The sequence below is a fragment of the Chenopodium album genome, chromosome 17 (genome assembly GCF_948465745.1).
Source record: "Chenopodium album chromosome 17, dcCheAlbu1.1, whole genome shotgun sequence".
Lineage (NCBI taxonomy): Eukaryota > Viridiplantae > Streptophyta > Magnoliopsida > Caryophyllales > Amaranthaceae > Chenopodium > Chenopodium album.
Window position 1 is genome coordinate 40167649 of NC_137850.1, and position 14461 is coordinate 40182109.

General features: G+C 31.3%; 1 protein-coding gene across 1 annotated transcript; it reads right to left on the reverse strand.

Moving 5' to 3' along the window:
* Positions 1-5804: 5804 nt before the first annotated feature.
* LOC145588970 (mechanosensitive ion channel protein 6-like) lies at positions 5805-10858 on the reverse strand. The gene is made up of 5 exons (XM_081645553.1): positions 8787-10858; positions 8187-8310; positions 7617-7910; positions 6762-6964; positions 5805-6428 (listed from the first exon to the last, which is right to left on the reverse strand). Exons 1-5 carry the CDS (start codon positions 10856-10858, stop codon positions 6110-6112), a joined length of 3012 nt encoding a protein of 1003 aa, XP_081501679.1. The 3' UTR covers positions 5805-6109.
* Positions 10859-14461: the final 3603 nt, after the last annotated feature.

The following is a 14461-nucleotide window of genomic DNA, read 5'->3' on the forward strand; positions in this document are numbered from 1 at the left end:
ATGAATTGATTTGTTTTTTAAAAAAAAATAAAAAATAATGATTTTGACTATAAATCATGATTTATATTATAGGATAAGTAGTATTTTATTAAACTTCTAATTCCTAAACATGAATTTTCAATTTCTCCATTTTCATCCATATTTGTCAAAAAAATACAGAAGAATTGCCACATTTGCAAAATTCTATGAATTCTTACTTCCCGCGTTATTGAAAGTCAACTGAACAAAAACTGAGAAATAAAGTCGTGGGGTTTACCTACTGTCTTTTTTAAAGTATGAGTCTATGAGATGAGACTAATCAAGTACTCCCTTTGTCCCTAATTATTTGCTCCACTTTCCTTTTTAAGGTGTCTTCAAAAGATTGTCCTAACTACTTTTGACATGTTTTCCCACTTACACTCTCTCTATCTCTCTCCTCATTGATATTTGTGTCAATCCATGTGCACCATTTTTTACCCAAAACCTTAATAAAGTGGATTTATGGTTTGGGGCAAACAATTGGAGACAGAAGGAGTAGTCTTTAAATTTTTTTTCCAATTATATTTCTCTCAATAATTTATTTGTCTTACACGCTTACTATTCTCTCTCTCTTTATTCATTCAATGTCATTAAATCTAACCACTGCCAACTGTACTATTCTTACGGTCTTACCTTTTCTTTCCTCCTACATGCATTGTTTTTTCGATGACAAAATTACTATTTTATCCCGATAATAGGTGTTTTAAAACCCTAGTATTTCCACTGGCCTAACAATGTGCATTTCTATATAAATAGACACAGAAGCTGAATGTTGTACACACAACACATTTTTAACTACAAATATTAAAGTATCTTGCTAATTTCCCTTCAAAAGAGAGAAAAAAAAAAAAAAAAAAAAAAAAAAAAAAAAAAAAAAAAAAAAAAAAACTACTTATTATACTTAATTTTTACAACAAAATTATGGCTGATCCAATTACAATGTCCATTATTATGGCGGCCTCCATCAAGGGCGTGTGTTACATGATAAAAAGATCAGACCTTAAAGATGGTGACAAAAGCATAAAAATCACATAAATCGAGAAAGGCAAATTGAGCATCAAAGAGGGTCATCTTCACACCAAACTCAAATTTTGCACCCACTTCATCCACAACATCAACTCATATTCGAACATAATAATGCCATTTTCACGTGAGTATTTTTTTTTTTTTTTTTTTTTTGGTGGGGGGGGTGTATTATGCTAATTGCTTTTTAACTTTGTGGGTGTATGCATGCATGATGAATCATAGAGTTATTTCTTATTGGGTGTTTATTACGTCTTAAATAACAAAAAAAAAATGAGCAATTTATTATATCGATTTTGTAATTAATTTAACACTTAATTTTGTTTTAACTTTTTATTTTCATAATATAATTTTTAGTTATTTATAATATATAAGAGGTACAAATCATTACAAGTTGTGAAAATAATCAAAATATAAACTTGTAACTTAAAAAGAAGAGAGAAAGTATACAAAATAACATTGAAGATCTACTTTTTAACATAATCATAACAAGTACAATATTGTTTAAATTAAAGTACTTGGTAAGCGTATATAATGCATTCATTGTATCACTATGTGTTGTCAATATATCATCACACGAAGCAACAAATAAACACAATATAGTCCGCATATTTGCATATACAACAACAACAACAACAACAAAATCTTTAGTCACAAAATGATTGTCCGATCTGCATATTTACATATTCTTTGTATAAATTAAATTAAGCGCTTTGAGAACTTATGATGCTTACTATTCACAGGTGTAACGCATGTCAAAGCAAAGACCAAGCAGGCTTCAGGTATTGTTGCAAGATTTGCAACTTCAACATGCACAAGGCATGCGCAGATTCGATCAATATGTTTGGTAACATGTGTACATCTATCAACATCCGAACATTTGCGCATGAACATCCGTTAACTCTTGTTATAAGTTCCAAAGGAACAACTTGCGATCACTGCAAAGATGATTGTTACATAAATCATAGATACTATTGCAAACATTGCAACAAGAAGTTTCACTTGATATGTGCTACTCATCCTACAAGGTTTCTATCTTACTTGCACCCGAACCACGAGCTCGAGCTCAAAACTAGGCCACATTTCAAAAAATGCGCTGTGTGCAAACGCAGTGGAGAGTCGAATACAAGAGTCTATTGTTGCAGTTCATGTGAATTTTACATTCACCCAAATTGTTTGCAATACGCTCAATATCGTCTATCCGCCTTACTAGGCCGCTACTGTGATCCCAACTATCAACAATGGTTTTCCACGTATCAAAATTGTACCAGATTATCCACGAAAGACTTGCTTAAGTGCTTCAAACTGGGATATAACATAGGTAATATTGCAGGTTAAATTAATTAGGTTGTTCAGACTTTGTTTATGTAATGATCGATGATCAAAATTTGACTCACGATCATTGATATGGAATCGATTCTCACCATCGCTTTTGTGGCTCTGTAAACACTAAAAAAATTGATAGGGATATCAGGGTATTTAGGGAATTTTCGTATTTATTATGTGTGTTTTTTTTTCAAGTAAATGTTATCCCAAATTACAAGGGACGTGTCTGTTTTTTTTTTTTTTAAAAGTAAAGTAGGATGATTTTTAGGAAGGTTGCATGGTTTTGCTTATTCCTTAAGGATAGGATTTTACATGTGACAAAAAAAAAAAAAAATGTATTTACTGCAATTATGAAATTTAACTTTGTTAACAATTTTTAGTCACTTCAAAACTCTAGAAATGTATGACAAGAATTTAGTTCCCTCTAGAGTTTTGTCTCTGGTGAAGGTTTTGTTACTTTCGCTAGGCCAAGGTTTGCTCATTTTTGACGGTAAGAGTATTTAAAATTTGATGGCTAGCTATTAATGACAAACAACGCACATCAAAATTCTATCGTAGTCATCCTTAAAATGACTATCATTATACTAAATTTTTATTGGTTGATTTTTAATTTATTTTTTTACCTTAAAATTAATTATAAATATTTTTTCTTACTTGAAATTTTTTAGTGTTATATTAACTTATAGAATCATCCCAACGTACATGCATGCACACTTGCATATAAAAAATAGTAAAATACTGGTTCTGAATTTCTGATGATGAAGATCAAGGAAGAAATATAATTTTTTTAGTGTTAAGTGTTATATAAACTTATAGAGCTATTCAACTAAACTCTTAATATCTTTGTAACTATGAGTCTATACATCACTCCACCACTAGCTTTAATTTATCAATTTATCATCACTTAAACCTTAAAAGTCTTATAATAGATGAGTAATTTATGTAAGTAAATGAGAACGGACATGTCATGTTCATGTTCATGTACTCTAGCTTGCTATGTTAGCTATTAGAGAAGATTTGAGTTTCCAAATCAACTCTAAACTTAACATTTAGGGCTTGTTTGGCATCATTTTTGGTTTTCAGTTTCCTGTTTTTTTTAAAACTAAAAACCAAAAACAGGAAACAAGAAAAAGATGTTTCCACTTTTTTGTTGTCAGTTTTCAAAATTATCATGATTTTAATAAGTCTAAATATTTTTTGATCCATTATGTGACATATATAATGTACTTTTAAAAAACAAAAAACCAAAAAACAGAAAACCACAGCGATGCCAAACGGACCCTTAGTTTTCTAATTTGGCTCACCTAAAAAACACGCAAGTAATGCAAATATTTATTATTAATCCATATGGTATGTACTATTTTACCAACATTTGGACAATTTATATAGAAATATTACCACGTAATGAAGTGATGAATAATACTCGTATATGTCTTGTAAAACCTTTGATGTACTATTAAACGCGTATAGCTTGGCTTGCCATATGAAATTTCAAACTACCCTACTTTCAAGTTGCAAGTTAGCCAACATCTAAGCTACAAACCTTATTTCTTAACTAGATCCAATTGGTTTTCTAAAAGGGGAAAAAATCATTACTTAACTAAAATTATTAAGAGAAGGTTTTGTGTAGAACGGACTCACGCCGGTTTATAATGCACATATTCCTCCACAAACCCACTTTAATCCTCTCTCTCCTCCAATCTTCGCCCCAGTTCTCAACCATGGCCGCTCTTCGCCGTCGTGGAAGAAGGACCCATCGAGCTTTCGCGGAGTATCTGTCAATTTTTGCTACAAATGACGATCTTACCCCTCTTCAAGTCTCTACCAGTGTTACTGGGGCTATTATTGTCTTTCTCTTTTGCTCTATTCGTCGCAGAGCTAAACGAGCTAAGGAATTGGTATATTGTTTCTTGCCCATTTCATGATTGTTAGAATATATTGATAAGCATCAATATATTCTGTTATGTATATTAGTTAATTGTATATGTTGGTATATTATCTTCCCTTGATTATAGGAAGTTAGGTCCTTCTTTATAGCCTTAGAATACGTTGATTACAGTGTATATATTGCCTATTGATAGGCCTCATTAATATTCAAGGAATTATCTTCTTTCAATGATTTATGTGAAGAATTGTGTTTGATTATGTGTTGTTTGATTGAATTGCAGTTCTTGGTTTTGTGGTTCCTTTCGAATTTGTGATATTCTAGCTTCATACTTGTTTAATTTTGGAATTCATTGAATTTCAATATTGCCTATTATCAAACAAAAAGAATCTAATACCTGATCAATATAATATATTATCAAATAAAATAAATCTAATATCTAACCATACTAACATATTATCAAACAAAAGAAATCTAATACCTGACCAATATAACCTATTATCAAACAAAAGAAATCTAATACCTGATCAATATAACCTGTTATCAAACAAAAGAAATCTAACATCTGACCATTATTATCTAATTTTTGACACTTATAATCTAATATATGATATCTATTATCTAATATCTGATCACTATTATCTAATTTTTGACAATTTTTTTTTTCTGTTTGTATGATTGAACTCATGTGAGTCCATTCTACACAATATTTTTCTAATAAGTAAGAGGATAAATGAAAAAGAAAGTATTGACTAATGGGAAGACATTTATAAGTTATTGGATATTTAATACTTCTTCTGTTTCCATTTAGTTGACACATTAATTTAGGCACATATATTAAGGAGCACAAACTTTTAAAACAATCGAGTGTATAATAATTATTGTACATCCATTATAAAGATAGCCTAAAGTGATCAAAAGTTACCCCTAAAATGAATAAAAGTTACCCCAATAAAGTAACCCAATACAAATAAAAATTATCTATTCTTTATTAGTAAAGAATCACATTTTAAATGACTAAAAATCAATTATTAGTGGTTGAATGTAATTAAATTACCTTTATAAAACTTTTCTTGTTGTCTATTAAAAAAAAAAAAAATTGTATTATTTTTAAAGTTATCCAAAAAAAGGCAAAAAGTTACCTTAAAATTAGCTAAAAATTACCCTTATTCTGCTCGATGCACACTAATATTAGTGTAAACCGGCTGTATACAAAAGTTTTATCATTAAGGAGAGGAGGGAGAATGAGAGAGAATGATAAAACAAGTGAGGTACATTAGTAAATGCAAGATATAAAACTTACCCTCTAAGGCAACGTGTCAACTAAAAATAAAATTCCTAGAAAGGAATATGTGTCAGCTAAAAAAAACGGAGGTCAGTTTTTAAAATCTCTACATTTGAAATTTATTAGATATAAGCCTTTTGGACATTTCATATAAGTTTTTAAAAAAAAAATGCATAGAAGTAATTGGACGTTTCAATTTTTGGAACTTTGTCCGTTGGATAGATATGCTCATGGAGAAACAAATTCACCCAATTTTTTTAATTAGTGTTAAATGAATAAAATAAATTGCATAATAAAATCATTTCTTAAGTAGGTCCAAATCCAACTTTTACTAACATTTGGACAATTTATATAGAAATATTACCACATAATGAAGTGATGATAATATCTGAAAAAAAAATATATATAAAATATGAATAAAAATTTGTACAATGACAAAAAATATGATAAAGTGAAAATTAAATTGTAATACAAAAATCCAAAATCATTGTAATCCTATACGCAATCAATCACCTTTTGTTTTACAAGACAAATTAAACAACTAATTATGTATTAATTGCACTACAACTCTACTAGGGAAGAACAACCTGTTTCCCACTATCAGAAGGAGGAGCATTCCAATTAGGTGGAGATACTTGAGCATAATTGAGAGTTGGAATGGATGTAACATTAACATTCATAGGGTATACTCGATACTCGATATCCATCTCTCTAAAAATCTTAACACATTCCTCGATCAAAAGTGCTCGTCTTACCCATCTTTCACCCATGTCTTGATGGTTCATTCGATGTTGTAGCCAAACTGCTATTCGTAGCATGTTTAGACCCTCCGTATCCTTCAATATGACCATTGGTCCTGGATACCAATGCTCCTTCTTATTCTCGATATAGCTGCATAATATGAAGTATAAGATACTCATAACAAGTAAGAATTTTATGTACTACCTCCGTTTCATATTATTTACAACTATTTGACATAAAATGTGAATAGAATATGTCTAATCGTTGCAAATAATATGAAACAGATGTAGTGGTTTGTTAGTTCTATATGTTCTAAGGCTAATATGTACACATTATGAATATAAGGTGATCATATATACTTATTAGAACCTTAACATTAATTCTAAAGTTATGTGTTACAGGAATTTATTATGTCGATTGAATGATGTTATGTACAAGTTGTTATAGGCGCGATTATATGTAATTAAAGGTTAGATCTCAAACCTTGTTATTCTTTGCCTTATTACGGCAATTTTTTCTGCAGGAGTTGCAATGTGGAAGCACAATTCAATTCCATCTCCCATATCAGGGCTACGATAATAGTTATGGATTGGCTTTGTTAAGAGAATATAGTTTGGGAAAACTATCTTTTGATTGTCAAATCTTAAGAAAACTGTGGTTAATATGTTTATCTCTTCCACAACCATCTGTATTAGGAAAGAAGAAAATAGTTAAAGTTAGAATATGTATCATGTACTCCCATTTTCGAGATTACTTGCATCATTTTGACTAGACATGTTTGCAATTCGCATAACTTTGACCTTCACTATTACTCCCTCCGTCCCCGAAAGAACGACCCATTTGGTTTGATTTCGCGGGTATTAAGAAACTTAATTTGCAAGTACAAGTGTATGGGAAAACACAAGTCAGCAATAATTTGCAATTAATACCTAGAGAGAAAAAATGAAGAGAGAGAGAAAGAGGGGGACAGAAAAATTAATGGTGGCAGGAGAGAGAGAAAAAGTTTAGAAATTTAGAGAGGAGATGGCACAAAGATCTGAAAAAATACAAGGGTAAAATAGGGAGAAGGAACTACATGACAAAAATATTGTAATTTTGTGATTTTAATAGATGTTGGGAAAAACAAATGGGTCATTCTTTTTGGGACTAAAATTAAGCTAAATGGGTCATTCTTTCGGGGATGGAAAGAGTATTAAGTATCTATATTAGTAAATAAATATAACAATATCTTAGCATAAAAAGACGGTCATAATATGTAACAGTGTAAAAAGTCAAAATGATGCAAGTAACAAGAGACAGGGAATTTAAAGACTTTTGCAACTCTTTTAGTTGGCGTACCTGAACTCCATCAATCTCACAACGATCACCAACGTCGAATGGGTGTATCACAAATAAGAAAACGATGGATTCAAATATGTTTTTACAAGTGTTTCCGAAAACAAATGCAACGACAACAACTTGAGAGCTTAAGAATAAGAGAGATTGTGAGGAAATGATGTTTAGGAATATAAACCCGAAGATGACGATAATGATGCTAACTATAACATTCACCATCTTATGTAGCTTGTTAACAGCTGATTTTGTGTCACCAAGTGTCAATGAAAGCGCTCTTCTTTCCCGAAAAGCGTTAACCTGGACAACAACGCATAAGATATAAACTTCATCAGTATTAAGGCTCGAGCAATGCCCTGAGCTATTACATGGAATGTAAAATTTTACATTAATTTTGGGATTTAATCTTCACTTAATTAAATTTTATTTTTTGTGTTTTCATTTACTACATTATGATCTTTTGTTAACATGACATAATTTAGTGCTAAAACATTTAGTGGTAACTCTTCCAAAAGAATTTCTATGGTCTATTAAAATTATATATATGAGTTTTAATATGGAGTAGTAACTTATTACCACCCAATTCTTCATTGATTTCTTGCTAATTCTCTCGTCTTCGATACCCCCTTCAAAGAGACTCAATGTCCTCTCGGCTTCATCTTCTCGCATAAAACGCATAAGGTCGTCCAAATATATGTACCTAACATTCTCATAAAATTTTTTATGCTAAGCAAATATATAATGTATGAAAATTAAAAGTATTTAAGCATATAAAAATTTATTAATAAAATGTGGATCATACCCAACAACAACTTACACACACATAAACACTTACAATTCCTTTGAATTTTAAAAATTGATTCGATTACTGTGTTATATAAATTCATACTCACCAAAGAAAACAAGTAGATTAGACATATGATCAATTTATGTCACAAGAATACTACTCCATAAAATAAGTGAATATACACATGATGAACATGGTTAAAATGGAAACATTATAGTGTAATGACAACGTTGTTTATTTTTCAATCAAAATTAATGATAGATAATAATCCCTCCATTCTTTAACGCTCTATCAGTTACTATGAATAAAACGAGTGAGTAGCACAAAAAAGAACGAAATTAAATAAATAAACAAACATATTAAAGAAGAAAGAGTGAGTAACGACTGACCTAGAAAAAGGTTTAGCAACATTGCGAAAAATCTTCTTAGCAGAAGCCTTGGCTTCAACCTCACTCCTAATACGAGTCGTGGACTCGTCATCTTGGGCTGTTACACCCACAATTTGTTCATCCAATGTAGTTAAAGCTCCATGTCGTATAATCTTAATCAATCTCTTCATATTCCATGCTGAAACATTGTTTTGATTAAGCTTATGCAAGTGATCAATTGTTATTCCCTCATCTTGCTTCTTATTCGGATTATGATTTGGTTCCGATAACCTTGAACTATACCCTATAGAACTCTTACTAGGTGTCGGTGTTGGTGTTGGTGTTGGTACGGGTGTTGTTGCATTTACCCCTTGATGAATCCTCGCACCGTTAGGTGCACGTTGCAAGGTACTAGTGTTACTTGTACCACTCTTACTACGTGCAAAGGCGGTACCTTGCACGTTAAAAGGCATGCTTATCCCCACATTTTGAATTTCTTCCTCGTCTTGACCTTGATCATCGTACACTGGGGGAGCTGAAAGCGTCTCAATTACAAATTGATTAAATAACGAATCTTGAATCCTATCAAAAAACGCTTTCACATGGAAATTTGATGCTAACACCTTAACTAGTAAGGTCTTTAACAACCATAAAATAGCTCCAACTTCGGCTATAATCAAGAGTTTTGTAACAATCTTAAGTTTTGCACTCCTAGACTCGAGTAGAGCCCTCTTATCGAACAAAATGTACCATGCTATAAGTGCAAGTCCTAACCAAATAACATTTTGTACGGCCTTCCTTAACCCGAAAACAAAATATAAAACTCGTTTTCGTAGCAAACAATTTCTCTCAGTGAGGAACATTATAAGCCTAATCCCCCAATTCGAAACCAATCTTCCACAAATTAGAACAAGGATTAACACTAACCACTTCCATAATTTCATATTCCAAATAGTTTTTTTCCTTAAAATCGGAATAACAAGGCTACAAATTAAACCACCAGTTATTGCAATAAGACTTACCCATTCAATCACAACCATGGTACCAATTTTAACACTCTTAAACTCTTCCGGTACATCTTCGTCTAAGAAAGGATCATCATCGTCGTCATCATACATTGGTGCCGTCTTTCCTAGGAAACCCGACTTCATATTGACTGTACCCGACTTTGGTATCACACCCGAACGTTCTGTTGGGGACGCCGGAGGATCCATTAGCCTAGACCTTGTCTTACTTAACGACATTCTTCGATATGATGCATTTGTTTTATTAGATGGAGACCGTCGAATTTCTGAACTATGATTATGATTTTTATGGTTGTTATTATCATCGAAATGATTCTCATCATCCCTTGAATTCGACGAATTACACGATGTAGAGTCATCGTGCACGTTACTATACATTGCTGAAGGACGTCTAGCCAAATCCGAGGTTAAAGATTCGTGGAACGAAACACGAGTTTCCTTTGATCCATTATCATTGTTGCTAGGATTATTGTTCGGGGTACTCTTATATTGTAAGTTGCTACTAATATCGGGACTTTGAATTTCACTAGGATTTCGACTCCAACTAGAATAATCCGGGTGTAACGGAGGAAGACCTCTACCACCTTGTAACACTTGACGTCGAATTTTGGTTTGATCGTTATTATTATTATGTTGTCGTAACTCTTCCATGTCCATGTCCATGTCTAGTGACATGTCACCTTTAGTTGGATCATGATGACCACTTTGTATTGACCCTCCGGACCCTGTACTAGTCCGTCCATCTTCTTCGTCTTTAATAATGTCGTCGATAGGCTTAGGGAACGAGAATTCCTCGGAGGACCCTCTCCAAAGGGTACCATGGCTAGTGCTAGTCGTGTTGTTGATAGCCGTGGTATCATCTTGATGATCAATTTTAACGATGAATTCATCTTGCGACGAACCACCAACGTCGTTGGTGTGGTGGGGGTGTGGTGAAGGAAGAGGGTGTTCTATTGTGAGTGTAGGTGATGACTCGTCGTCATCACTACCATTGGAGCGATTTTTGAAGGAGGAAGAAGAACCATGGGAGGAGCTATTGAAGGATGATTTTCTTAGAGAATAATCCATGGTTGTAACTAATGTTGTATAATTTTATTTTTTTTTTGATCAATTTTTTAATTTAGTACGTGCTCTTTTTATCTTAGTTTACTAAAAGTGGGTGAGAGGAAAATGTGGGTAGTATTTGTTAGTTAGATTTAAGAAAAAGAGAAGATGAAGAAGAAGAGTTAATTTTTGCTAGTTTGATGGAGTAACTAACAACTTTACGATTTTATGGGTGTGTATGTGGAAATTTTAATAGACATGTGTGGAGTGATTAGTGGTAGAGGCATAGATTAAAAGTTGTCTTTTAATCTTGGAGGGCAATTTTGAGGGCTAAGCCATAGACAATTAGTCAAATACTTTCATTTAATTTATGGTCCCATCATATATATTCTTTAAAAAAAAAAAAAAAATCTTCCTATAATAATTTTTACAACATAAAATGTATACCATATTATCATGTACTAATGTAGAATATAATACGGATTTTGAGGAATCAAACGCTATATAACGTACCTTACACGTAATAATAAGTTTAGTTTGACATAGAATTAAAAAAATGAGTATGCCTTACAACCTTAAAGTTGGAGCTTTAGACCAATCCCTTTAAGGGCATGGTAGAGAATCCTTAATCCCCATGACTAATAAATTGTCTAGCCCAAGGTTAGTAGACAATATATTATATCTCACTACACACTGGGGAGAGCCTGATTCATGCAGTTATCTAATTTTGTCATTATTATACTGTTCAGCTATTATTGTATCTTCAAATCATTTAAAATTTAACTACTAACAACATTATTTTTAGTCTTATATAATAGGAAAAATTGACGGGAATAATCCCACCTCTGCTTATTTCGCCCAAAATAATCCCAACTTTCGATTATTTTTTAATAATCCGAAATTTTATATGAATTTGCTTCCAAAGATCCCAACCGGTCACAAAACTTATTACAACAAGTCACGTGATACATGTCAGGATGTGATTGGTTAAAAAATAAAAATTAAAAAAGAAAAATTAAATTAAAAATTTTAAAATTTTAAAAAAAAAATTTAATTAACCAAAAAGTAAAAACCCACAACCCCTTCCCGGTAGCCCAGCCACCTCTCCGGCACCGTACCTCCGCGTAGCCCAGGGTCCCCCACCACCACCTCCGGTCGCATCCAGACCCACCTCCACCGCGCCACCCTTATTTTAAATTTCAACTACTAACAACATTATTTTTAGTCTTATATAATAATGACTAGGACACCATCAGAGCCAAAAACTAATTAGATACTTAAGATCTTATATTTATTTCATAACAAGTATATAGTTAAAACTTACATAGCACTTCCTTTGATTTTTATAATCACACTGCACTATTTGAACTTTAATATAAATTTTTTCACTATTCTCAATCACATTCCTCTTTGCCTTTTTTTTTTTTTTTTTTTTTTTAATACCTAAAAACATATAAAAGATTAATGGTCAAAATTTAACATTGATGAACATGAAAGTCTAAATGATGCCAATCATGCCATTAATAATATGTGGATCGGAGGAATTATTTCATATCCATAATGAGTAAGTTATAAATGACGTTTGAATCTCTTTGTTAGTTAATTAATCTAAAGTCTTGGACATATATTACGTAGCATTTCATGTACATGTTTTGTACTTTTGTGGTAAGGAACAAAAAGGATCATGATTTTTGTGGTCTAAGTTTAGCTAGACACTTGAATTAAAATAGCTAGACACTTTAAGGGCAATTGGTGGTTTGTACACCCGGGTGTATCAAGCGCATGGTACACCCAAATTAAAGCGGAAAGAACATAGCAAATAATTTTAAAGTACATCATGAATTTATAAAAGAACATATCACTGAAATATAAAGAACACGATATATTATGAGATACTTATTATCAAAAAGGTAAAACATAATTATGAATTGAGTTTTACCAATAATTTAATGTCAAATCATTTCAAAATATTACATTTGAATCAGACAATATTCAGATATCAAAAATTTCTCTATCTAAAATTAATTTTACACAGATATAATTCAAAATTTCTTTCTTAAATTTCAAAAATTCAAAATTCAAAATATAAGAACATATTATATAAGTAAAAAGAACATATATAATTTGTATTATTATATACCCAAAGAACATAATTTGTATTATTATAACCAAAGAACATGATTAATATATATTACCTTAAAGAACATTGTTTGTATTGTAAAGAACATATAGTTTAGACTCAAAGAACATAGTGATCACACTTAAAACATATTTCATTGCAATTAAAAAAATGATAAAAAAACATTCATCAAAATAGGAAGAACATCATCTTCAACCTTAGAAAATAACACCAAAACATAAAAATTGAAAACAAAAATATATTTGAAAATACCTTTTCTCTCAACAACGAATTTGTCAATTACATCGATCTTTCAATTAAATGATTCATCAAAACGATAAAATCAACTCCGAAATAACATTAAATCACTTTGAAATTCAAAATTTTACCATAGTTTCTCTCTCTATAAACCCAATTTCTTTCTCTTAACAAAAAAAAATGAAATTTTGTTTATCAAAAGTAATATGGAATGTAAATAATGAATTAGGAATAAAAATAACAAAACAATCTTTTAAATCAAGAGAAGAATCGTTTTGATTTTTTTTTTTTGCTCGTGTACTTTGTATTTGTATACAATGTTCTTTCCGCATTTTTATAACTCATGTATTTTGACCGGTTATACCATGCTCATGGTACACCTGGATGTACGATGAAATTTTCACTTTACGGGAATTCCCACCTCTATGCACTCTTGGCAATATTCGAATCCTATACTTCTTGGTACATTGGTGGCTAATAACTTTTGTTTAAGAATATGTTCCAAAATGTACCAGAATGAGACTATTGAAAACTTCTGAAATTAAACTACTCTTAAATTTACTGACATGTCCAACAAGTTTTTTTTTCTTTCTTTCTCAAGTTGGGATACATTAATGGCTTTTCCAAGAATATGTATTTTCCCCATAATTAAAGTGCAATCAAATAACGTCAATCTCATTGAACAACATTACACACGCCTAATATATTACACCTTTTTTTTTCCAGAGGCCTAGGATATTACAGAGTATTTAACAACTGCGAGTATACGAAATATACACTTCGTACAAGCTAAGAAGAAAATTACATGCGTTATATTAAATCTTTGAAAATCTGTGATATTTTTTAGAAGTAGGATCAATGTATTATTTTTCGAGTAGGATGAATGAGAGGACTTCAAATCTCTAATTCTTCCCTCTATGTCACATCATCTCAATACTAAAAAGGGAATTAAGCCTATTCATTTTTTATAATATTGGAAATTAAGTAAACCTCAATCAAGCATAACCAATATATCAAAACTAAGCCTATTTGTTAAACAAGAATCAATCAATAACCATATACGAAAAAGTGAATTGGCTGAAAATCAAGAATGACACATTTCATCTCTAAGTTAAAAAAATTCTTTTCTTTTTTTCCCACATTAATTCTTATACACTTAGTCAGAATAATTTTACAATAATTTCTCTTATAACCTAATTTGTTGTGGAGTCCCTTGGCATAGAAACCCTCTTATGGTCGTTATGGATTAG

Coding starts and splice junctions, on each gene's coding strand:
- LOC145588970 (XM_081645553.1), bottom strand. CDS start 10,858: ATGGATTATTCTCTAAGAAAATCATCCTTCAATAGCTCCTCCCATGGT. Junction 8,311..8,786: donor GTTGCTAAACCTTTTTCTAG/GTCAGTCGTTAC, acceptor TGAGAATGTTAG/GTACATATATTTGGACGACC. Junction 7,911..8,186: donor AATCAATGAAGAATTGGGTG/GTAATAAGTTAC, acceptor GTTGTTGTCCAG/GTTAACGCTTTTCGGGAAAG.